The 24293-nt window shown below is 36.7% G+C and overlaps 4 protein-coding genes across 4 annotated transcripts in view; 3 read left to right on the top strand and 1 right to left on the bottom strand.

Annotated features, from left to right (window-relative positions):
• Positions 1-13679, top strand: part of LOC6641573 (genetic suppressor element 1) — a 100050-nt gene extending 86371 nt beyond the window's left edge. The window contains exons 2-3 of the mRNA XM_023175540.2: positions 10662-11882; positions 11913-13679. Of these exons, the coding sequence (XP_023031308.1) occupies positions 10662-11882; positions 11913-13571 (2880 nt within the window). The 3' untranslated portion in view covers positions 13572-13679. The remainder of the gene's footprint in view (positions 1-10661; positions 11883-11912) is intronic.
• Positions 13680-18600: 4921 nt separating this feature from the next.
• LOC6641652 lies at positions 18601-22977 on the top strand. The gene is made up of 6 exons (XM_002064604.4): positions 18601-18963; positions 19107-19260; positions 19312-19474; positions 20822-20946; positions 21003-21673; positions 22715-22977. Exons 1-6 carry the CDS (start codon positions 18800-18802, stop codon positions 22941-22943), a joined length of 1506 nt encoding a protein of 501 aa, XP_002064640.3. The 5' UTR covers positions 18601-18799; the 3' UTR covers positions 22944-22977.
• LOC26530261 (mitochondrial import inner membrane translocase subunit Tim13) lies at positions 19642-20164 on the bottom strand. Its single transcript, XM_015178587.3, has 2 exons — positions 19908-20164; positions 19642-19847 (listed from the first exon to the last, which is right to left on the bottom strand). Exons 1-2 carry the CDS (start codon positions 20061-20063, stop codon positions 19758-19760), a joined length of 246 nt encoding a protein of 81 aa, XP_015034073.1. The 5' UTR covers positions 20064-20164; the 3' UTR covers positions 19642-19757.
• LOC26529421 (probable small nuclear ribonucleoprotein E) lies at positions 20253-20742 on the top strand. The gene has a single exon (XM_015178564.3). It carries the CDS (start codon positions 20346-20348, stop codon positions 20628-20630), a length of 285 nt encoding a protein of 94 aa, XP_015034050.1. The 5' UTR covers positions 20253-20345; the 3' UTR covers positions 20631-20742.
• Positions 22978-24293: the final 1316 nt, after the last annotated feature.

Below are 24293 nucleotides of genomic sequence, written 5' to 3'. Positions count from 1 at the left end.
GCAACTCTCGGACTAGCATTTCAGGTGCTCAGTTGCTGTCAAACTGTGGTCCATCCATCCATCTACCCACCCACTCAACTCAATGTTCCACTTCTTATACGCTCTTCTGCTCTCTTACACTCTCGCCTCGCCTTCTCCTGTAATCCATCTCAACCAACATCACTCCTAGTTGTTCCCTGTAGGACCTTCTGGTAGCTAGGCTGCCATATCTACCCCAAGCGTTGGTAAATCTAAATGACTTTATTACTTTTTTTCCCCTCATATTTTGCTCCTCTCTACATTTCGTTTTTTTTTTATTTCGCTCACCACAGGGTGAGCTGGTGTTGCTCCTTCTTCATGCCATTCCACTCCACTGCTACTTTCATTTCAAATCCAGCAAGGATACAACAAAATGCGGCATAAAATCAAGCAGGAAAAAAATACACACAAAAAAATACAAGGATTGCAGCAGCAATGCAAATACATGGCAAACGACGAAGGATTGCAGCAGTTTTTTTCCGTTTTTTTTTTCTTGCCCCCGACCAACCACAATGCCGTTTGAAGTGGTGGGCAATGGGCGGTTTGATACTGGTTAGTGTGTGGGTAATGGGGGATGCTGCCGCTCGAGTTGATGTTTAAATGCTGTGCCTGCAAAAAATTTAATTAGACAACTGTAAAAATAAAGAAGGGGCAGAAGTGGAGAGATGTGGATGAAGAAGAAGAAAAACTCAACCAACGAACCAACCAACTTACCCTGAGGGTTAAGAACCCCACTACTAGTAAAAGTTTTACGAATTGTTCGAGGGTGGGGAGAGGATTCTTGAAATTCGGTTTTGGAATGAGCTGATGGGTCATGGGTGACTGTGCTGGCATGTGTAGGATACACTCTCTATAAGAGTGCATTGTGTTTTTTTCCCTCCATGGGCGACGTTTCAAGGGTAAGCAAAAGAAGAACAAAAAAAAAACTGAAATGGAAAATGGCGAGAGTTATGGAGTTCCCTCCATTGTTGTGTTTGCTCTGATGTGCCGCTTGGGGCCAGCAGTGGCAACAGCCGCATATTAATTGCATTGCATACTTTTGAGCTCATTGTATGAGGGTGTAGATTTCCCTCCAGTCTCTCCCGTTCACCCATTATGTATTATTAATAATGAATCAAACTTGACTTTCGGTTCGTTGCTCGACGAAACAACAAAAGAAAACTGAGTCCAAATTGTGTTTGGGGTCGCCCCTAATCAGGGGCGCAGCAGGACGAACAATGAAAAATAGTCAATTCTATAGCAAATGATAAGCACATTGGAAATAAATGGTCTATTAATGCAATATAAAGAGGTCCATTGTACTATTATATTTCCTAATTGAATGTCTCATTCTATAAAAGTTGAATGCAATTAAAAAGTTGCACACCTTAAAGCTTTTTGTTTGCAATTTTTTTTTATAATTGCACTTATCGGAAACAATAATAATTGCATTTTGAAGAATATTGAAGGCAGTTGAAATTATTTTTAATCTTAAGGTGCTTACATCAATACCATCATCTTATTAAGCACATCTTGGTCCACTTTAACTCCGAAAATTAATAATTATAAAAGATTTATTCAAAAAAATTCTTGTGTCTTTACATTGACTAAGTTTTTTCTTTTCTATCGAGCAACATACTTTCATTTGGGTTAAGTATTTTTTCTCGATTAATGTTTGTGCTTTTCTAATTAGTTTTTTAATAATCTCTCTATTTCTGTATGTATTCCACATATCCCTTTGTATTTGTCTATCTATGTATGTATGTTTTCTTTTCTCTGTCTTACACAATATTTCAAATTTGAGATCTGTCAATTATTTCTATTGCTTTGCACTTAATCTATCTGTCTATCTCATTGTATCTAATCTCAATATTTTTCTATGCCTTCTTCATAAATACAAAATACAAATTTTTAAAGTGCTAGCCGAAATGCATTTGGTTAGTTTATTTATTAATTATGTTAGTTTAATTTATAAAACATAGAAAGAGGTCGTTTTGAGCTTATATAAATGATTTCTTAGCACATTTTCTGAAGTCGTTAGCTTTCTGTTTTAGTACTTCATACTAGATCAATGGTTTTTCTATTCATTCTGTGATTTCTATTGAGGTAAATATATCTAATAGATTTAAATAAATTGAGGCTATTTAATTATAATTCTTGCTATTTTATTAAATATATTAGTTTCGGGATACAACTTTGACTACGCCCCTGGCAATTCTGAAGGCATTCTTAATGAAGGCTTCATAAGAATACGTTGAAAAGGATTTTAATATGACGCCTCAACGTTTTCCTTTAATGTTTTTGACATTGCCTTAAACATATTCACACACACACACACACTGAGCTGCATAAAAAGAGTGTGATTTTCTCTTCTTTTATTTCATTTTTGTGACGTAATATTTTTTTTGTGAATTTCCTTTATTTTTTAGCAGCTGCAGGCTTCTTGTTTTTTTAGTTGTTGTTTTCTTTTTTTTTTGGTGTCACGTTGGGCTGCTACATGCGCGCTCCTTGGTTCAATGACATTTTCCATGCTTCAGCTATAAAAATGAAATTCCAGTTGAAAGTACAATGACGCTGAAGTACCAACAACTAAGTGAGACGCCTTCTTCTAGCCCGCAGCTTTAAAATTGCTTAAAGTTTGTATTCTTTGTTTGTATTCCTCTATTTATTTGATATCTTTTCTAATTAAGCATCACACCCGCCGCCCCCTGTCCAGTATAGGGAACCCACATTCAGGGAGAGCGACCCACATGATTTTGATTCGAGGAAGCAAAAAAAAGGAAAAAAGTGGACACAACAAAATGTTGTCCCAATCCCATAAACTTTTAAAGCCAACGATCTTACTGATCCGATGACTGTGTGTGAGAGTGTGAGTATGTGTGTGTGTATAGTATGGCCATGTTTGGTTTGAGTAATAAATAAATCGAAATAAGAAACGAATCGCATTGGTAAGGATCAAACCAACGCGAACATTTTCATAAATCCTCCAGGTTTATGGCATTTTTGTGCAAAATTTTCTCAACGATTCTTTGTAACTGTACAAAATAGCCAAAGTCATGACCATACATTGAGGCTCAAAGGCTGCAATTGAATGACAATGGCAGAAGGGGGTGCGGGCAGTGCGGGTGGCGGTGGTGGTGCAGTAGAAGAAGAGGTCAAGTGGTCAACAATGAATACTAAATGCCAAACACCTTTAAGTATGCTAAACATAGGCATAGACAGGCAGACAGTGACTGAGGGGAAACGTGTGAGAGGGAGAGGGGAGTAACAGATAGACAGTCAAAAACTGACAGTTTGACTAACATTTCCAGGAGAGAGAGGGAGGAGAAAAGCTTCTGCTACTTCCGTGTGTACATGTGTCTGTCAGTCAGCCAGTCAAGAAAAGTGTGTATGTGGTGTGTGTGTGTGTGTGTGTGTGTGTGTGTGTGTGTATGTGGAGTGTGTCTAAGCAGCGGCCTTTTCTGACAGGTTTGACTTTTTCAAAACTCAAGAAGGATTTGTATTTTATTTTTTTTTCTGCATTTTCCCCAACGCTTTCCACCAAAAAAAAAAAAAAAATAGAAATAAAAATCTATAGCAGTTTTAAGTTTTAGACTCTTTCTCTGGCGACTTACAGTTTGACTGACGTTTTGAACTGCCTTTTGCCTGGTCATTGGGGGGCGTGGCAGGTGTAAAGTTTTCCCAAAAACGTTTCTTTTACCCCTCTACCGATAGTTGTCTCTAATTTGCTGTGGTTAAAAAGTTTTTAAATTAAATGACATGACCATGAAACGACGCCCACGACAAGACAACGACGTTTGATGGGCATTTGGAGGCGTGGCATAGACATGTTCATGTTGATTTTAGAGCCAAACCCCAAAGATTTTCATTAGCTATAGAATAACATGAAGAGAAGACACAAAAAAAAAATTGACTAGAACTAAGACTAACAATTTACCGTTTTCTCTCACAAAAGACAAGCCATAGAGATCCCATATAAAGTGAGAGAAAGCAATAGAGACAAGAAGGAGGAGTGTGAGGGTAGAATAGTTGAGGTCTTTCTCAAAAACAAATCATAAATTTTGTGGTCCAATTGGTTTTGGGCCAATTATGCAGCAAACAAATGACCCATAATGAAGTAGAACGAACTGCTGCTGCTCCTGCTCCTACTCCAACTCCAGCTCCTGCTATTTTCTACTGCTGTTGGCCAACTGACAAAGTCAACATTTATCTTGCCATATACGAACAGGAATAGACAAAACTATAAAGGAACGACAATACTCAAAAATATTTTAAAGCCGAACACGAGGCACTCTAAGAAATGTGATATGTCAGGAGACTTCTTTAAGATAAATTAGATTCTATTAAATGAAAACTTTAAGTTTTGTTTTCTGGTAATTTTCTGTTAATACATTTATTGGCTTTTAATGTGGCCTTTGCGAAAAAAAGTTATATTATTCAATGCCTATTAGCCAGTTGAAGTCCCAATATATTGAATGATATTCTTAAATATTACTTTAAATTTTTGGGTCGTGATCCATTTAGTACTCTATTTCAGGAACTTATTGGCTATTTAAAAATCTTTCTAATCAAGCCAAACCTCAAGTTTTAAATGAAAATCACTACCAATTTTGATCTGGGAGATTTTTCTCGATTCAACTTAATAAACTAGTTAAGCTGGTCGCTTAACTCGATCATACTCTTCCAAACTATCAAAGTATTCTCTATATTTGCACTATAATAAAGCGTTTGCTGGCAACAAATAAATTTTTCGTTTTCCATGATGGGCTCTCCTTACTTTCTCAGGAGACTCGACTCAAGAAAAAGTAAGAGGGGAACTGATGGGAGTACTGGGAAGAGGAATGAATCGTTCATTCTGTCTCTGGCCACAATGTGCCCAGCCTTAATTGCCATGTTGCGGCAACATGTTGCTGATCAATGGCAGAGGAGCTCCCCATGGTCAATGATAATGACAATGCCACAGAGGTAGAGAGAGAGGGAGAAAGAGAGTGAGGTAAACCAAAAACCAAAAACTCAAAGTCCCATGATTAATGACAATAAATTTGTGAAGAGCTTTAGAATTATTGTTAGAGGCGGAAGCGGCGGTTGATTAGAGAAGCAGCCACAACTGCCAATGTGGCAAGCGGCAGCAGCACTCGTAAATTTCAAAAATATTGCACGGCAGCTGTCATAAAAATGCAATGCGATGGCAATTTGTTGTTTGGTTTTCCTTTTTGCCGCCGTCACTTTTGTGCATAAGATTAACATAAACCAATGAAAGAGGCTGCTGATAAAGTGGGGGAGGTGAAGGGGCGGCAAGGGGTTGCAGGTGGGCAATGTAGTAGGTAGATCTAAGCATTGCGCCTGCGCGCATTGTCTGACTGGTGGCCATCACTCAAAACGTCGCACGCTAATTGGACAGTGAAATTGCAGTGGAGGAGTTTCTCTCTACCTCCCTCCCTCTCTTATTCTCTTGCTCTATGGCTCTGCTTAGATGGTAGTAGGCCTAATAATTTACTAGGCAACACGCATTAACTTCTTATTTATTTTATGCGCAGTTTCGGTTTCATTTAGTTACATACTCATTTACCTCTCTTTCGGAATTCCTTCATGTTCATTAATTATGCGAATCCAAAAAAAAAACCAAGAGAAAAAGAAGAGGGGATAAAAAGTTACTAAGCTATACAAAACATAAACAAATGCAGTCAGCCATCCATAGAATAAAGTTGGGAATTTGTTTTTTGACTTCATTAAAGTTGATTTAAATATTTTTCTAAATGCATTTGGCCCGGCTCTTTGAATGCAATAAATGTGTTTTACTTATTTTTACAGTTTTACTTTTAAAATGAGTTTAAAAATTCTTTTCGCACCCTTTTCATTATCCAAGCCGCTCTATAATTAAATTAGCAATTTGTATATATTATTTTTACTCATTAAAACTGCTTAACAGGTTGTCTACCTGATTTTGAAGTGAACAAATAAATCTAGAAATTAAGAAACATTAATTTATAGTTTCAGTTTAAATAAAAGGCAATTATTATTTGATACACAACGACATAGAAATGCATTTTTTTATAAACACGCGTGATTTTGATCAACCGAAAGTTTTTAAAAATTGTAAACCAATCAAAAAGTATTTTTTTTTTCAATATTATTTAGGAACTTGATCTTTTAAGACAGTAAATTGATTGATGAAACCAGAAACTTATCTATTTTTCACCATTTTTACGTTTGTATTCTGCTTCATTTTGAAGGCCTTTTAGCATTTCAATTTAAGTCAATCGAAATTCACACTTGACTTTCATTGTATCGATAAAGAAAGGAATCAAGTGTGTTTCTGTTAAATGTTAATCTAATTAGTCCATTACCAAATTACTTATAAGATTGTGTGACTCTTCTGAGCAAAACATTAACTTTTCGAGATTTTAATTTTTGTAATTTTTGTATAATTTTTGTTCTCTGAATCGGGTCGAAAGTTATTCATTTTCCCATCGGTTAGATACTGGGAAAAAATTAAGTTTGAAATATATGTGGTTTACAATATTGGTTTAAAAAATTCACAAAAATAGTCCGGCGATTCTCATTCATGTCCTAACTTTCATATTAGAAATTAATCCTCCAACCTACAATCTGTTATCTGCTGGTGATACATTATATTGACTAGTGAAAATGATTCCTCATAAATATCAATGAATTTAATCGTCTTTCCTTTTCAACTATAGACTGCCTTTATGTCAATTCTATGAATCGACCCATTTTGGCTTAAATTTGAGAGTTGGTATTAGAAAAGAAGATTGAATCATAATTCTTGCATCGGAATTCCGCTAAAATATTTGTTCAACAAAAAAATTGTTTTAGGTTAGGGTATGTCATGGTCATTGCTTGTGGGTCTTGGCAATTGCGAATGTTTTTGTTTTGTTTTTTGTCTTCTTTTTCTCTTGTTGCACTTTTTTTTTTCTTCTGTAGTTTTTGTTTTTGGAGCCGCTCCTCTCTCAGACCGACTGCACCGACTGACAACGGCAACAACAAGCAAAACAGCAACAACAACAACAACACGAATTAAAATTGTAAATGTCGCGACTTGTTCGGGGATGTGCAATGTCGATTCGACTGGGCAAACAAGTTTACGGCCCGCGCCAGACACAGACAACAGCAACAGTAACAGCAATAGCAACAGCAACAGCAACAACCACGATGACGCCAAGAAATGCAGATGAAGGCGGCCTGACAGCATCGTCTCGTCGATTTGGCGGTAAGAGTTGCATATGGGTCGCTGCTCCATTTCCAGATGGTGGACGATGACTCTGCCACAGTCACAGGCACAGGCCCAGGCACACATCCTCATCAATTGCCGAACATGCAACATAAGAGAGAAAGAGCAGCGATCAGCTCAAGAGTAACAGCACCAGGAGCAACGACGACGACGACGACCGATCCGTAGCTGCATAATTGCCAGTCTAAATCAATGGGGCGCAAGTTGTTGCTGTTGTTGTTGTTGCTGTTATAGCCAAACCCCGCTTCGCACACACACACACACATGACTCTGTCCGACTTCATTGTCAACGCCATCGTCTTCATCTCCATCTCCATTGCCGTGTCCATGTCCATGTCCGTCTCGCTCGTCGTCGTCGTCGTCAATATTTGCCATGATCTTATCGTCAAGCAAAGTCATGTCGTTGCCATGGTTGACTCTCCGTTTCCTTCGTTTCTACTCTGCTCCCTAACTATCTCTTTCGCTGTTGCCTTTGCGGTTCATCTGGCAGCAGCAACAGCAACAACAACTCACAGTCACTTGGGTGCAATTATTTTATTATACCCTACCTTAATAATGGGTATACAAACATACCCATTGATCTGTCCTTGTTTACGCAAACGAAAGGGTAAGGAGAATGATATAATTCATATAACTTTAATCCGATATGGAATCTTATATACATAAATAAAACTTTTTATGAATCAATGACCCACTTTTACAGAAGAGCAAATGTAATTAAAGTTTGCACAGCTATGATCGTCCCATGTTAAAAAGAGAGAAGAGATATACATCTGTATAGAGAGAGAGAATGTGTGTAACGAAGGATCATCTAAAGTAAGGGAATTCCTTGAAATTTTCTTCTATAAAAAAGACCTATTACTCTTTATTATCTCCATCTATTTAAAATTCTCTAAAACAGTTTGAAAAATTGAGGTTATGTTTTACTTTTACTTTTCTTCTAGTGAATTTTAAGGATAAGTTTGGTCTCTTTTTCTACCAAAAAGAGCATTTTAACTTCGGTAATTGATCTGTCGCTTCTCTGTTATTTTCTATCGTGTGCATGTCGTGTTTGCTGCACATCATCTTTGTCGCTGAGTTATGGCAAAAGACCTTGGACTTAAGCACTTTGGCGCGATTGTTCGATACGAAACGCCAACGTCGGAACGACTGTACCGCCAAATGTCTTGCTGCACCCGCACTACCCAAAAGCAAAGGCTGAAGCTGGTGCAACACCAAGCAACAACTAACCAACAACCAACCAAGCTTGAAATGCCCTCCACCCGCATTTTAGCCGCTCTTTTTGGACTCCCATTCTCCCCAGACTCTGACTCTGACTCCTTCGTTCTGCAATTTGTCATTGCGCCGTCAGCAACGACGCGTGCGCCAAAGACTGGAGGCTGCTGCTTCAGCCAAGAGCCTCGGCCCCCATCATCTATCGCTGACTGCCATCTGCGTACAGTTAAACTGACTTCGACTGCTGGCGTTGGCGATGGCGACGGCAACTTTCCTCCTCTTGGTGACTGTCGACTGGCGTCTCCTGCAGCGTTTTTTTTTTCGCTTTTGTTTTTTTCATGAGTCTCTCGGTGGGGCTGCGGCTGCGGCTTTGGCACACTGGCGCTCCTTCGACGACTTCTTTATGGCTCTTGATTTTTATGATTTTGCTGTTTAATGGTTCATTTGTGTGCCTTGGCCGTGTATGTGTCCGTGTATGTGTCTGGCTTCCAGTTTTGTTATCGCCGCGTCTATATCTCTCAACCCAAGTCTTTAGTTTATTTTTTTTTCGGTTTTTTTACATTTCTTTGGTTTTTTTTTTTGCTTGTTTGCCATCGTCGTCGTCGTCGTCGTCGCCAACATTCTGGCGGACTAAGTGTGTGCTTAGTTGGTCGATTGTCTGCTTGGCTTAATCTCTGTTGAAAATATTTGACCATAACGCCATCATGCTCATCGTCGTCGCTGAGTCGCCACTGGCGTTTTTTGGCCGACTTGTTGTTGTTGACTCTTCGAGTTATGGCCGACAGGAATCGATAGAGTGGGCGAAGGAGTTGTAGTGGTGGCGGTGGACAGTTAACTTCTTTGTTTGTTAACTTTTTACATTGTTTACTTGTTGTTTTGTTGCGTTGTCTCCAATCCGCTAGAATTTATATTGCATACTTTGTGGCTGAATCCCAAGAACCAAACAGAAAGGGTTTTTTGTATAGAAAACTAACTTTAAATGCTAAATAAAAAGGTAATATAAAATAAATTGAATAATGTTTTTAAGATTGTTGAAAATGTTACTGAAGATTTACCAGAGATTTAAAAAATGACTTGACAAATTACCGAAAAAAGAAATTCGAAAAAATAGATCATAATATTTTGTATACATATTTTTTTTTAAACCTTTGCAAAAGTTTGTTGGGTTATAGAAAAGGCATGGAAACTGACGAGGAATGAATGTACTGAATGTACACAGTTAGAAATTCTATCAAAAATTGAATTGAAAATCCCAGCTAAGACTAAAAACTAAGCCGTTCTTGTTTAGAAAATATTTAAATATTTTGTACAAAAATGGTGAAAATTTAATTTATAAGCCATGCGGATAAGCCCTGCCACAATAGTCACTTAGTTTATGGGGTTGGGTTAACAAATTTGCTAATCACCTTAGCATGATTATTTTAATGAGCTACTCCTCAGAGTTGTTGACATGCTTCTTAATGAGACACCACTGAGCTACCGACCATCAGTGGTATTTTCTGTTTGTGCCGATGCCGCCGCCGACTCAATCAAAACGGAGTCCGATAGATAGATATATCCATAATGCTTAGCCACGATTTATGGTTTGGTATCGTCGTCTAGCTTCTATGTAGTCTTCTCTATGTCTCTTGTATGTTTATGGCCATTTGTTGAACTGCTGCAGTGACACCTTCTGCGAAACGGCAGAATAGTAAGCGACGATGATGGCGCCATATTCCATTCAAAAATCACTTTATGGTGTTGCCCCTGACCATAATTGGATGCGCGGTGCCAATCATTTTAACAGCTAGGCAAACACGCAAGGCCACGAGTGAAACCCCGAGACCGAGACCGAAACCGGCTTCGGCAGACCCAAAACTCCTCTGATGATAATGCAAAATGAGCTGAGCAGAGGAGGAGCTGCATGGACGGACGACGAGTATGTGATCGTTGTCGTCTTCTTCAGTCTCTCAATGACAATTGGCGCCATAACTGCGGGGCGTACCGAGACCGAGAGACCCGAGGAGGATCTGTAGTTCGCTGTGTCTGCTTGTTTGTTCATAATTAGCCAGCGTTGGCAATTCAAATTAATGATGGCTACTGGTTTTTCCTCCTCCTCCTTCTTTTCCTTCTCTCTATTTTAATTTTTTTGCTTCTTTTTTTTTATGGACGATCAATTTTCTAAGATGTCTTCTCTCTCTGTCTCTTCTCGTTTTAGGCGGAAATGCTTATGGATGAGGGTCTGTTGGGTCCACTTGGTGGTTTGCCTCTGGTGGCTGGGCTGCCGCCATCGCATCAGGCTTTGCCAGCCAACCTCAAGCAACAACAATTGGACATTCCAAGCTCCAAGAAACTAAAGGGGGCACCCCCACCCAATTTGGAGGCCTATTATCCAATGATGTATGCCCATTGCATGCTGCAACAGCAGCAACGCGAACGCGAAAGAGAGCAGCAATGTGTGGCGGCGGTGGGACAACAGCAGCAACAACAAATGAACTGCTCCTCATCGGCATTTCGTCCATGGGGACCAGGCAATTCGGCGGCCTTTCTGCAAGTCTACAATGCCACAGCGGTGGCTGCTCTCTCATCTCATCTGCCCTACACCTGCCAAGATCCACCCGAATTGCAGAATCCCGAACGTGTCGTTCGTAGCTCCGATCGTGAGCGTTTCGAGCGAACCTATCAGCCAAATGTCGCCTTGGCACCACGCAAGAGTATACTTAGCAAGGAGCGGGACAAGGATCGTGAGCGGGAGCGTGAAAGGGAACGAGAACGAGAGCGCTTGGAGAGGGAACTGGAGCGTCAGCGATTGAGGGAGCGAGATGAGCAGCAAAAAGAATTGCATATTCAGATTAAACAGGAGCGGGCGAGTACCCCATCTCCACCGGCATCGTCTGTGCCGGCAGTGCCGGCTCCGTTACCCTTAGAATCCGCTCATACGTCAAGTCGCAGCAATTCGCCAACGACCACGCCAACGCCCACGCCGATGGCAAAACCACTCCCGCCCTCTAGCAGCCAAGCGACACCAACAACCGCTAGTCGACATGTGGTTGCACCACCTCTGCCCCTCAGTCCGGAAGAATTTTCAGCTGGCAGCAATGAGATAACCTCATCCACATCACCGGTGCCGCCAGTCCGCATAGCCACAGTCAATCAACACAACAAGTTAATGCCCAGCACAAATGGCTCCAGCAATCATCACCATCATCATCCATCACATCATCACCAGAACCAACAGCAGCACCAGCATCAGCATGAACCAAGTCGCATAAGGATCAATAAGAATTTGATGATTCAGCCGACCATTGCGGCAGGAGCAGGATCTCCCCTAAATAACAATAATAATGGTGCCTTGGTGGTGCAATCTCCCTTGCCAGCGCATCCCCATCACCATCATCATCATCCATCACTGGGTGCCCCACATCATCATCATCAGCATCATAATCAACAACAACAACATCAGCATCATCATCATAATCATCATCATTCACATGGCTACTACAAGACGCAACAACAGCAACCATCACCCACTCAGTCTTCCAGTGCCGGTCTTAATTTAAGTACTCACTCCTCCAATGTGGTTAGCTCGCCGCATCCTCAAACCACCAAACAACAGCAGCAACAACATCCAACTCCACATCAGCAGGCACCACTTCAGAATGGTGGAGGCACCAAACCCCATTTGGGCAGCGAATTTGAATTATCAACAGACACGGATGATGACAGCCTGAACGGCGAACCAGATAGCAGTGCCATGCTACCACCTTGGGAACAGGCTGTGGACGCCCTGCGAGAAACCCGACCCCGGGATCGGGAACGTGTGCTTAATTTGCTCCAGCGCCTGCTCCAAGAGAATCAACAATATCGCTTTAATAATCTGCAATTAAGTGAACTGTTGCACAAGCAGGATGTCCATATTTCCGACTTGACCGAGCAATTGCAGCGATGTCGCCGTCAGTTGGAGCAATTGCAGGATTGTAAAACAGATCTGAAGCGAGTGCCATTGAAGCAGACCACCATGCTGGAAGAAGACGGCCAGGAGGATGATCGTGATGAGGAAGAAGAGCTAGAGGAGGAGGAAGAAGATCGGGCGAATAACAATAATCTTGGTGAACAGCTACTGAAGCAGCCGCAAACCAATGGCCTAAGACGTAGTCCTACGCCCCTAAACCGAGATGAAGACGAGGAGGACGAGGAGGAGGACTCACAGAATCACGAGCAAGAGCAAGAGTCTGAGGATGAGCCAGCCATGAAAAGGGTTAAGCTGCAGGAACAGAACGAACGAACAGAACAGCCCGATGACCAGAGTCAAGGGGATGATGATGATGACGGTGATGAAGATAGCCGCAATTCTTCCATAAAGGAGAAACCTCTTGAGAATGGTCGCCAGATTAATGGTAATCATATGGAAACATCTGAGGATGAGGAAATGGAAGAAGATAGTCCAGACAATGACAATGATATTGTAGGTGTTCCTGTGGATCAGGATGAGTCCCATGTGCAGGCTCCACATAGCAGCTCAGTGGCCACACCACCCACAGCCACAACGCCCATTTCCCCCGATTCGGCTGCCACAGCGGGGCAATTGTTCGATAGCAGCAACAGCAGCGATGAATCATCCATGAAGAAGGCACAAATGTCTGCCTGCAATGCTTTAGCCAAAATGACCAACAACAACGATGACGAGGACGAGGATGATGAAGACGAGGAGGATGGCGATGGTGACGGCGAGGATAATGATAATGATGAAGACGATGATGATGACAATGATGAAGTGAGGTCTGACAAACAACCACATCGGGATGAAGATTCAGATGATGAAATGCCTTTGCAGCAACGCAAGCAAAGAAGACGTCGACACAACGGCAATAACAGCAATAATATAATAACAGCATCGGTAACATCTTCCACTCCAACCACAACTCCAACTCCGTCTCCAGTGGCATCAATACCGTCTACGCCAACGCCAGCAACTCCACCTCCACCACCACCACCAACAGAAGCAGCTCCACCACCACCACCACCACCCATGGCCACTAAGGCGAGCAAAAAACAAACCACCATGCTACCAGCAACCATAATAACCACAACGAACTGCGAGTTACAAATCAAAAAGGAAATAGCCTAAATAGTCCTTTCCCTGTTTCACCTTCTAAACCTCGGTCAGCTCGAAACGCTGTCTCTTTCACACACAGACACACCAACCCTTACACTCACACACACACTGACACTGACTCACAGCAACAACAATAACAACAACATTTTCTAAATGTTTTATGTTCTTTTCTTGTTTAAGTTTCATTTACTTTACTTTTTGTTTTTTATTTAATTTTTAAGTTCTGCAGGTCAAATGAAAAAAAAGAAAAATTTTCAACAAAATTTTTAAGCTCAAAAACTTTGTCGAAACGCACAATACCCTTTAAAAGGGTATAGTGTTTCATACATAAAAACCTTTATATATGTTTAATTTCAGTGTATAGATCAAGTCAAATGGTTAGTGGAAAACATTTTCAAAAGTTCTTTAATGTCATTGAATTTGAAAACTACAAAAACTGAAAATTTGTGTTAAATATTTCGATTAACACAATCTTGATGATTTTGATAATTTCAAAACCGTTTCAAAACCTTAATAACCTCTATGACCAATACTCATACTTTTCGAAAACAGTTAATAATAATTTCAATAATGAAAGAAGTAAGATGAAATTAGTTGAGACTATATTAGACAACTTTTTTTCTATTGTATTTAATGTCAGTTCACATTTTGAGAATTATAATGATTATGTATAATATAGATTTAAATTGAAAAGTTCTATAGATTTTTTCATTGCTTTGTTTCTGGAACTATTCCAAGTTATCTTCTTGAATTGAAGGTTTGATTTGCCTAAGAAATTATTTGCACATATTGTTGGCATTGTTTTATTTATTGTTTAAACTTTAAAAGTATTTGATGCCGACAATTCATGTGTGCGATTTTATAATCATAATACTAACTCAAACACAATGATGACTTTATAAAATAAATTTCGAAGATTTACATACCCTTCTTAATTACTTTTTGTTTAATACTCTATTCAATGCTCACAATAGTTTTTTTCTATTCAATTCAGGCATTATCTTAATTACTTATCTGTTTTTCAATTGCCCTTGATCTATATATAATTGAAACTGAATCTGCGATCAATCATTAAACACTACTTTTACTTGACAAAGCCAACAAAATATTATGAATTGTTTAAAACATTCATACGGATTTATATTTTTTTATCAAATCAATCTTAAGCACATTTTGTTCTTCTTAAAACTTGTTTTTTGATCTCACGTAACACAAAACAAATATAATTCATAAGGCATTCTTGTCTGACTTTATTGAAGCTTTTTCTAAATTTATCTAAACTAACAAAGAACTTTGCTTGCAGAAACCATACATACATACATTTATATATTTAATTAATTGAAACCAAAGCTTTAAAAAAAAACAGAAAAACAAAAAATATAAAAGATAAAAAAAATGGAACAACACATTACTTGTAACAAAACGCGATCGATTTATGCGTTTGTTTTATTAATTTTTTATTTAAATGTACTCTTAGTTTTATAAATACGTTTTTTATAATTTTTTTGAATTGTAAAAGCTTTGCGAAGACAAAAAAAAACTACGAAACAAGTTCGGAATGTCGAATTTTGTATACCCTTGCAGGATAACAAGACCACAAACTGTAGATATATGTATATATAGTAGTCCGATTTGAACAAACATGACTATAATACCAGGATAAATTTATTTGCCATACGCTGATCTGAACGATAGTAAGTAGTTGTGGTCTCATAGTTTTATCTAATAAAATGTATAATGGTTGGAAATATGTTTCTTTTTAAATTGGTTATTCATGTTTGTTGATCAAAAGATATGGTTAAAAGTAGATTGTTTAATAAGAAATGTTTTAAAAATTCGAATTCCTCTCTTAAGTTTCTTTGCAAGGGTATTTAAACGAAAAGCAAAAAAGAAAAACTTTAAGCGAGGCTTAAAAAAATTATTCATAAAATAAAACATATAATTTACTTACTTTTCTTTAATAAGGGCTGGCAGCTATATATATATAATATATATATATATTATTGTAAAACCCTCTGAAAATCATAAAATATATATATGTGTTAATTGTAAGTTTAAACAATAAAATTTAAGTTAAATGCAACAGAGTGAGTAAGTGACAGACACAGATAAAGAGAATGAGATAAAGGAAGTGAAAAGGTAAAGCAGAGAATACCGAAAGAAAAAACACACACACAAAATGAACCCACCACAACAATAACAACAACAAAATAAGTAAAATTGCTAAAAACAACAAGAATAAAAAACAAATTTATAATATATAATTATTACAAAATATTTTATAAATGAAAAAAAAAAAACAAAACAAAATATACAGTACTAAGAAAGTTGCCGCGTTAAATTTAAAAAAATAAATCAATATGTTTAATAAACCATATGATATATATATACATACAAATATATATGAATACGGTTAAACAAATTATATTAACATAAATATTTATTGTAGCCTCTAAAGAAAGAAAGAAAGAAGAAAACAAAGAACACTTATAGTTATATATTAAACAAGAATTAATTAATTGTATACTTTCTGTTTCAACTTTGTCTAAGCTTTGCTTTGTAGGCATTTAGTTTTCCGATAGAACTCTTAAATTAATTAAAAAGCAAGTTATACAATTTAACAAATAAATTACACAAAAAAAAAAAGAAACAAAAAATACAAAAAAAAAAAACAATGCTAAATAGTTTTTAAGGCTTCTCTTTTAATTTTAAGTATGTGAAATTTTTGTAAATATTATTTCTTTCAAGTATATCAAATTTCGTTGCCAATACATTGTAAAATATATATGTATATATATACCGAAAAGTATGTATATATATATGTATATACTATGATTATATTGTTCTGGATGTAACAAACAAAAAAGGAAACCAAGCCAAGAGCCAAGCAAACCGAAAGCAGAGATTTCAAAAATCTATAAACGTTTTGTTAAAAAAACAAGCAAAAAATAAAAAAAAATACACATAATTCTTAAATTATTTCTATGCCTGTGTGTTTGTACTTTCTAAAAGAAAACATTTCGTTCTTGATTTTTAAAAGAATTTTCGAAATTAAAAACAAAATTTAAACCACTAAAAATACAAATTTAAACCAAAATTGTCTTTAGTTTGTAGGCACAAAACAAAAATACATATATAACAAAATATTGCAAAAAACAAAAAAAAAAAAACCAATGTGTAAAATTGTAAAAATTTAAATTTAAACAAACCCAAAAAAGAATAAAATAAAAATTGTTATGCAAATTTCAAAAAGTTATATAGATTATACGCAAACAACAAAACCGTAAACCCGAAATAAATATTGCTATGCAAAAATTAAATAAAAAGTTAAAAAATAAAACAAAATACAATATATATACATACTTATATATATAAATTATTGTACAAGTTTTTCTTTTCCATTTGTTGTCTATTTTATTTCCCCCCTCTTGCCTTCCCAAAGCCTCCCCCTCTTAAATGACAAAAAAAAAGAACCAGATCTTATAATGGAACAAGATACATACATATATAGCAGACGATGAAAAACAAGAAGTTAAAACATGGTTAATCAAAACGGTTTTCAGCAATATTTCATATTTATGGCCAAATTTTACAAAAATTAACAAACAAAAAAATAGTTGAATAAAAAAAATAAAACGAAAAAAAAAACAAACAAACAACAACTACAAATAAAAGAACAAACAGTTTTTGTATAATTTTTTGCTAACAACCCAAAGATAAAACAAATAACAATCATTTTATAAATTTAAAATCGAAACAGATATAAAAGATGATAACAAATTAACTATATATACATTCATATATTAACAAATTTTACATACCCACGACAACAAATATCTGTGCTTGATATTGTTCAAACAAAAATAATAATAAAAAAATAAAATAAATGTGCAAAAGCAACAACAAAAAATGAATATAACATACAACACTTAATAATTAATAAGCATACAAAAACAAATCCGCGTCTTGTCAAAATATAATTAATTATATATGGCAAAAAATAAAATATTAACAAAAATGTACAAATTATGGATGAAGAAGAGTTGAAAACGAGGTAAAAAACAAAGATTGAAGCAGAACAAGCAAGTGAACGAAAATGATGGCAAAACCGCAAAAGCAAATTAAGTTTAATTAAATTAAACAGTTAATGACAAAGAAATAAAAAATTTGACTTCAACGTTTCATATTTAAGTAGTGCAGATCCCAATAAACAAATCAGCAAACCAACAACAAAACCCATTATTACATATGTAAAGAAAACCCCAAGAAAAAAATAAAAAAAAAACATAAATATTATGCAAAATACATAAAACGTTCGTTTCAATTTAAATTTTAGTGCCGTTACTACGTTGGCGTTGCCACATCTGTACAAATAGTTTTGCCAACATTATTAAAATGTGGTTGCATACTTAGAGGGGTTATGGTTTGGAAATATTTTTCATTGATTAGATCTCGCACCTCATTGACGAAATGTTAAGGTGTCGGTGGATGACTGGGTGACGCACGTAAGGACAAAAATAAGAAATCTGTAATATATGTATATTACAGTCAGCACCATCTATACTAGTAATAATGGATAAATATACGCCAGGGCACTGTTAAATTAACTCAAATTTTTGCTTACCCTTTCAGAGTTTTGGTTATTCTGAAAATCGTAAAAAATCTTTGCAGCCCGATCCTTCGAGATTGCAATTTGGGCTAGGTTGAGCCATATGCATCACATTTTCAATTTCTTAATAATGAAACGGAATTCTGGCTACGCCTCTGGCTTATTTATTACCCAAGAGAACGAACAAAACAAAAAAACTGAATATCGTTTACCTGCTCAAGAATCCAGAGAAAGAGCTGATGCTGACCTGGCTCAGAGTTCCATCTTCAGTCGTTAGGGCAAAGCGAGAGCGTGAAGAGCATTAAGGGATATTAATTTGCGTAAATTTGACAAATTAATATGAGAAAATTACAATTTAATTGCTAAAATTCAAGTACAGTGGAAATATAATTTGTTGTTTTCTATTTTTGAGTGCTTACTTTTCTGTGATTCTTGAAGATTTTTGTGGTAAATTGTTTTATGCCTAGCATTTTCATTTTGAGAACCGGTTCTGTTCACTCTTCTTGGCCAACACTCGGAGAGTAAGAGAGTAGTTGAGTGAGGTTCGTAGCTACAGAGACAGGGAGGGGCGAGGGGAAGGTGCAAACATAAACAAAAACACAAACAAAAATATTTGCAATACATCAAGACCATGGGAACACGTGCCCCGCCACCTTGTCCAGCAGATCCTGGCTTGCCTCAATTAATTGAGGATTTACAGCGATTGTCTGAGGATCAGGATAGCGCTGATGTGGTCTTTATATGCGGACGCGAGGATGAGCGAATATATGCCCATCGCTTGATGTTGATGGCCCGGTAAGTTGGAGTGGTCGTGGAGTGTTTAATTACCTTGCCATTACCTTTTTTGGTTGTGCAAGCGTGCAGCTATGTGAGGCATCTCTTTCATTCGATTGAAGCTAATCAATTAATTTATTGTTTTTTGTGTAATTTCCTCCCAGTTGCAAGAGCTTTAAGCGGGGGGATCCAATTCCCATACCGGGATGTACCGTGTCACCAGCAGCACCAGGCACATCGGCTCCAACCACAATTCGTCTGCCGCACATCAATGCCGAATTGTTTCGACAATTTATTTTGTATGTTTACACAGCAAAGGTGAGAATAATACAAATAATCTTTTAAGACTTGGAATTATTTCCTGTGTAGTTGGTTTTACAGGATTCACAAGTATTTCAAATGATGATGATGGCCCAAGATATGGGCGTAGTTGAATTGCGTGCAGCTTGCGAAGATCATGTAATTTCCACTTTATCTGTGGAAAATGCCTGTACATTTTTAACCGCCGTCATGGATATACACGAGAAATCAGGTATGTAGAGCTATAAAAAAATACATATTTAAAAAAAATCAAATTTCGCGCAAATAATCGATAGTTATAAATTCGCATCGATATCAATTATCACTTCTCTGGCAACTCTCTTAAATAATCCATGCTGCCTGTTGTAAAATACAGTTTCTGGCAACACCAAAACATGGTTATCAGCATATTCACGTAACATTTATTGAATTTGTAAAGACTATATTATAGTTAAAAAACTAATCAATAGGTTGTCAATGCAGTTGTCCCAAATTGCACTATTGGTCTACAATTTTTACTGCATACGCTGTAACCGTTGGCCGTATGTTCGGGAAATGAGATTCCACGAGTCCATGAACCGGTCCATACACATGGAAATGCATTTCTATTAAGATGAAATTATATTGCATCATTATTATTTTATAAATAACAAGCATGATCTTACCTGTTCACCAGAGTCTAAGGAAGTTCCTGGCTTATTGACACATTTTTTAAAACACTTTTGTGTCATTTGTGTGAGCATCTCCTGCGCATTGGCCACAGCGATTTGCTGCTTCACCTGGGAAATCAATTCACCTTTGTCCACGTTAGCCATAGACATTTTCTGATTTATGTTTTATGTTATTAATATTAATTTTTAGAATTAAATGAATATTAACACACAGGTTACTAGCCCATCTAGGGGTTGCCAGAATTTCCAAAGAGTGCTAGAAGGTAAAACATTTTATCGATAGCAAATGTAAAATATCGATTCATGTAGATAAGATGTAGATACATTTCAGCTGTGTGCACATAATTTCCATCTCTAGTGAAAAGAGACGCCGGCAAAAGCAGCGGCAAACGTTGTAGAATTAGCAAAAATTTTCAGTAAAAAACATTCACAATGTCCTTCAAAGGCAATCCAAAAGTGCAGAAGGTGATGGTCCAGCCCATCAACCTGATTTTCCGTTATCTGCAAAACCGCTCCCGCGTCCAGGTCTGGCTATATGAAAATATCTCACTTCGTATTGAGGGCCACATTGTCGGCTTTGATGAATACATGAATCTGGTGCTGGACGACGCTGAAGAGGTGTATCTGAAGACCCGTCAGCGCAAGAGTCTGGGCAGGATTATGTTAAAGGGCGACAACATAACACTGATACAAAACGTCAATCCTTCCAAGGAATAGCCAGACATTCTACCCCTCTCTCTAGCTACACCTACGATAGCCTCCTGATCGTAACTATAAGTGAATTAACTGTAAAGCCTATATGAAAATTAAAACAAAATTTATATGTAAATGAGGAGTTTTCATTGCTAGGAGCCAAGTGAATCGGTATTTCATTTGTTTTGGGTATTCTTGTCTCTAATCTGTTTCAGGAGCAAAATGTTTTATGGAACGCTGCATCATCTATATAGGCGAAAATGCAGCTGAATGTGTAAAGACGCATGCCTTCCTCACACTGACAAAGGATGCTTTAATTAAAATCATATCATCGGACTATGTAGGTGGCAATAGTGAGATTATTTTCATTCATTAATCGTCTTATGTTTTCAATAGTTTTGCCTGGCTGAGGAAGAGGTTTGGCGTTGTGTCTTAGCCTGGGCAAAATACCATGCTGGTGTCACCCAACCGACTGCCCATTGGACAGAAGAGGAGCGTGCCCGCGTCTGTCAGCATTTAAGCGGAGTTATGGGTCATGTTCGACTTCTGCTTATCGATAGCCAGGTGTTTGCCGAGGAAGTGGAACCCACAGGAGCAGTTCCCATGGAATTGTCACTGGAACGTTATCGCTATGCTGCATTGCATCCCAATAAGCTGGTGGAGAACGATAAGCGCTTGCAACCACGTCTAACGGTGGCCATCAATATGTTTCCCGGCTCTGTAATTTTACGCAACGATAAATTGCCTTTGCAGAGCATTCTCAATAGCTGGTTTGGTTCTCCAAAGCAATGCTGGCGCTTGGTGTATCGCGCCTCCACCCATGGCTATGGTTCCAGTGCCTTTCATCGCTATTGTGATGGGGTGGCTCCATGCATGGTCATTGGCCTGGGTGATCATGGCGAGATTAGTGGAGGATTCACAGATGTGGCCTGGGCCAAAACCAGTCGAAAGGGTGGCTATATGCACTCTGAGAGAGCTTTCCTTTTTGCCCTCAATCCGGCCAATGGAGGCCAACCAGCCAAATTTGATATAGTGAAGAAACCCTATGCAATCTGCTATCATCCAGAGTAAGTTCTTCTACTGTGAGGAATTTAAAAAAGTTTCTGAGCAAGACATATGTACATACATATATAATGAATGTGAGCTTAAATAGAGAATTGAGAGTATTGAGAATATTGTTCTAAAAGAGTTTTTCAAAATTCTAAATGCTTAAGGAGATGTGACGTGTTGAGTCATGTGAGGCAAACTTCTAACTTTAAACACTTTTTCTTAAAACCAGGTTTTTTGAACTTGCGGCTACATCCCGTAAATTTGAACCGATTTGAACGACTATTTGACGATTTGAATAGTATTTCCTTTACTATTTTTTTCTTAAAAACAAACAAAAAAAGGACGAAAACTAATATTTTAAAACCGAAAATTCGGAATATGGCCAGGATCAGAATTAGATCATTACTTTTTGCGAATTTTTTTAATAGTCTAGTTCTTACTTATAAAAAAAAACTACACAATTAACGAAACTCTTTCCGTTTTCAAATGAATATTTTTAAAAAAGAACAACGAAAAGTAAGCAACGAAAAATGTCAATTTATGCCTGTACAAATATAAATCTGATGCATCTTCAAAGAAAATCAAAGTAATTTATAAGAGGCCCATGTGAACTTTATCACACGCTGTTGCGGGTTTGAAACCAATTTCAAATTAGAAACTAAAGAAATAATGTTGTTAATGTTAACTGTAATACAATGAAAAGTGCAAAAGGTAAAACCTTTTCTGATTTCCTCTTGTATGTGCAAAAATTGTGTTAAATTGTTAAAGAAGAGATTGGATCCAATTTAAAGCTATCAAAAACTTAATTTTTAAGTGTTTTTATAGACAGACTATAAAGAAGGGGCATATATCCTTGGCTTCATTATTTTGATAAACTAAATTCAAATTTATCACAATATTTTTGAAATGTTTGCAGACTTTAAATAAATATATGTATGTAGTTTGTACATTTTAACTTTTAGCTCACTCAATGCGTTAAATATTTTGTATTCTTTTCAACTAGTTTTAATATTTGTTTATTACATTTTCTTTTCTCCCTTATTTGCTTCCTTTTCTAGCTGTGGACCAATTTTTGGTGCTGGCGCTGATCTGCTTATATCGAGTAATTGCAATGTAAACATTGATTCGTATTCCAATCTTCCACATTCCTATGATGGCCCAGATCTTACACTGTTTGCCGATTACAATTTCTGTGTTAGTGACTATGAGGTCTATACTGTGGCCTCACCACCAGCACCCGCCTTGCCGCCAGGTGTTCCCATTAAACAGAAATACGATAGATACTAAGTAAGTTGCATCAGCTATGAATGTATGTGTCCCCCCCCCCTGACAATAAATAAAACTGGCTCATTTCCTTGAAAATACACTTGAACAGACTACTACTTAGATATTGTAATCCCCGCCGGATCTGCTACGGTTAATGGTATTTCATTTTTAGGGGCGAGTCCACTGAGTTCATGACTTTGCACAAGGTAAAAAAATAAATAATACAAAAAAATATAACAAAAACAACAGAAATCGAAAGGTAATTAATGATTTGTTATATATAGAAAACTGTTTTTGGACTCTTTTTTTTTGGCGGCTTTTTTATCTAGATGGCAAAAGAACCAGCAAATTAATTAACTCGTTTCCATGTTTCTATGTAAAAACCAAACGAGGGCTAATTGAAGGGTATTGTTTGAGTTACAAATGCAGAATATATATGAGTTTAATGAATAGTTCCATTATTGATACGATTATATGGAGTTGAATTGAATTAAATTGTAATATATAATTACATTGGAAACCTGTTGGAGATATCTAAAACTATTTAATAAGTAACAACACAAGAAATTGAGTCAATTTTTCAGACTAAAAGTAGTAGACAAAAAATAAAAAAGGCGGAATAGATGAAAAATTCGGATTTTAAATGTAGAAATTGTTAAAAAAAATACTAGGAATATAGATTAAACTATGATTAATCTATATAAACTAAAAATTTTAAGTATTTTTAATAATTGAAAAAGGCATTAGACTATCGGATCTAGGGTTGGAGGGGACCAATGCCCCCTAAAGTACGCAATATGCAGGACAAGTATTCAGTTTTTAACATAGATAAAGATATGGACTCAATCATTGGTTATACACACTTATTAAGGTACTAAGCATACGAAAAGTTATGAATTTAGCGAAAACAATGATTATAACCTGTTGCATACTTTAAGGGGCAAAGTTCCTTGCTATGTACAGACTCGCCTGATCGATAAGTGTTAGATGTAAATGAGAATAATTGTTTTTAAAGATTTATATTTATTGTTTTTTCTTTTATGAATTATGATTGCTTTATAATTAACCAAATAATCACTAAATGATCGTTAAAGTTGTTTCAATTTAATAAACTAAAAATTAGTATTTTTTTAAGGCGAAATATTTCAATTGTTTCAATTTAATAAACTAAAAATTAGTATTTTTTTAGTTTATTAAATTGAAACAACTTTAACGATCATTTAGTGATTATTTGGTTAATTATAAAGCAATCATAAATCATCCCTAATATATTATAGGGATGTATCTAGGACTGTGAATCAGGCTTAAAAATTGTTTATTATTTGCAACTTTTCCAATGCCGAATAATTGAAAATTTTTCAGCAAACAATG

This window comes from Drosophila willistoni, assembly GCF_018902025.1.
Source record: "Drosophila willistoni isolate 14030-0811.24 chromosome 2R unlocalized genomic scaffold, UCI_dwil_1.1 Seg200, whole genome shotgun sequence".
Taxonomy (NCBI): Eukaryota; Metazoa; Arthropoda; class Insecta; order Diptera; family Drosophilidae; genus Drosophila; species Drosophila willistoni.
This window is presented reverse-complemented; position numbering and strand designations above follow the sequence as displayed.

Excerpts from the sequence above, each read along its gene's own strand:
- LOC6641652 (XM_002064604.4), top strand. The coding sequence starts at position 18,800 with ATGGGAACACGTGCCCCGCCACCTTGTCCAGCAGATCCTGGCTTGCCT. Across the intron at positions 19,475-20,821 it reads GGATATACACGAGAAATCAG|GAGCAAAATGTTTTATGGAA; the intron begins GTATGTAGAGCT and ends AATCTGTTTCAG. Across the intron at positions 20,947-21,002 it reads AAATCATATCATCGGACTAT|TTTTGCCTGGCTGAGGAAGA; the intron begins GTAGGTGGCAAT and ends TGTTTTCAATAG.
- LOC26530261 (XM_015178587.3), bottom strand. The coding sequence starts at position 20,063 with ATGTCTATGGCTAACGTGGACAAAGGTGAATTGATTTCCCAGGTGAAG. Across the intron at positions 19,848-19,907 it reads CCTTAGACTCTGGTGAACAG|AAATGCATTTCCATGTGTAT; the intron begins GTAAGATCATGC and ends TCATCTTAATAG.
- LOC26529421 (XM_015178564.3), top strand. The coding sequence starts at position 20,346 with ATGTCCTTCAAAGGCAATCCAAAAGTGCAGAAGGTGATGGTCCAGCCC.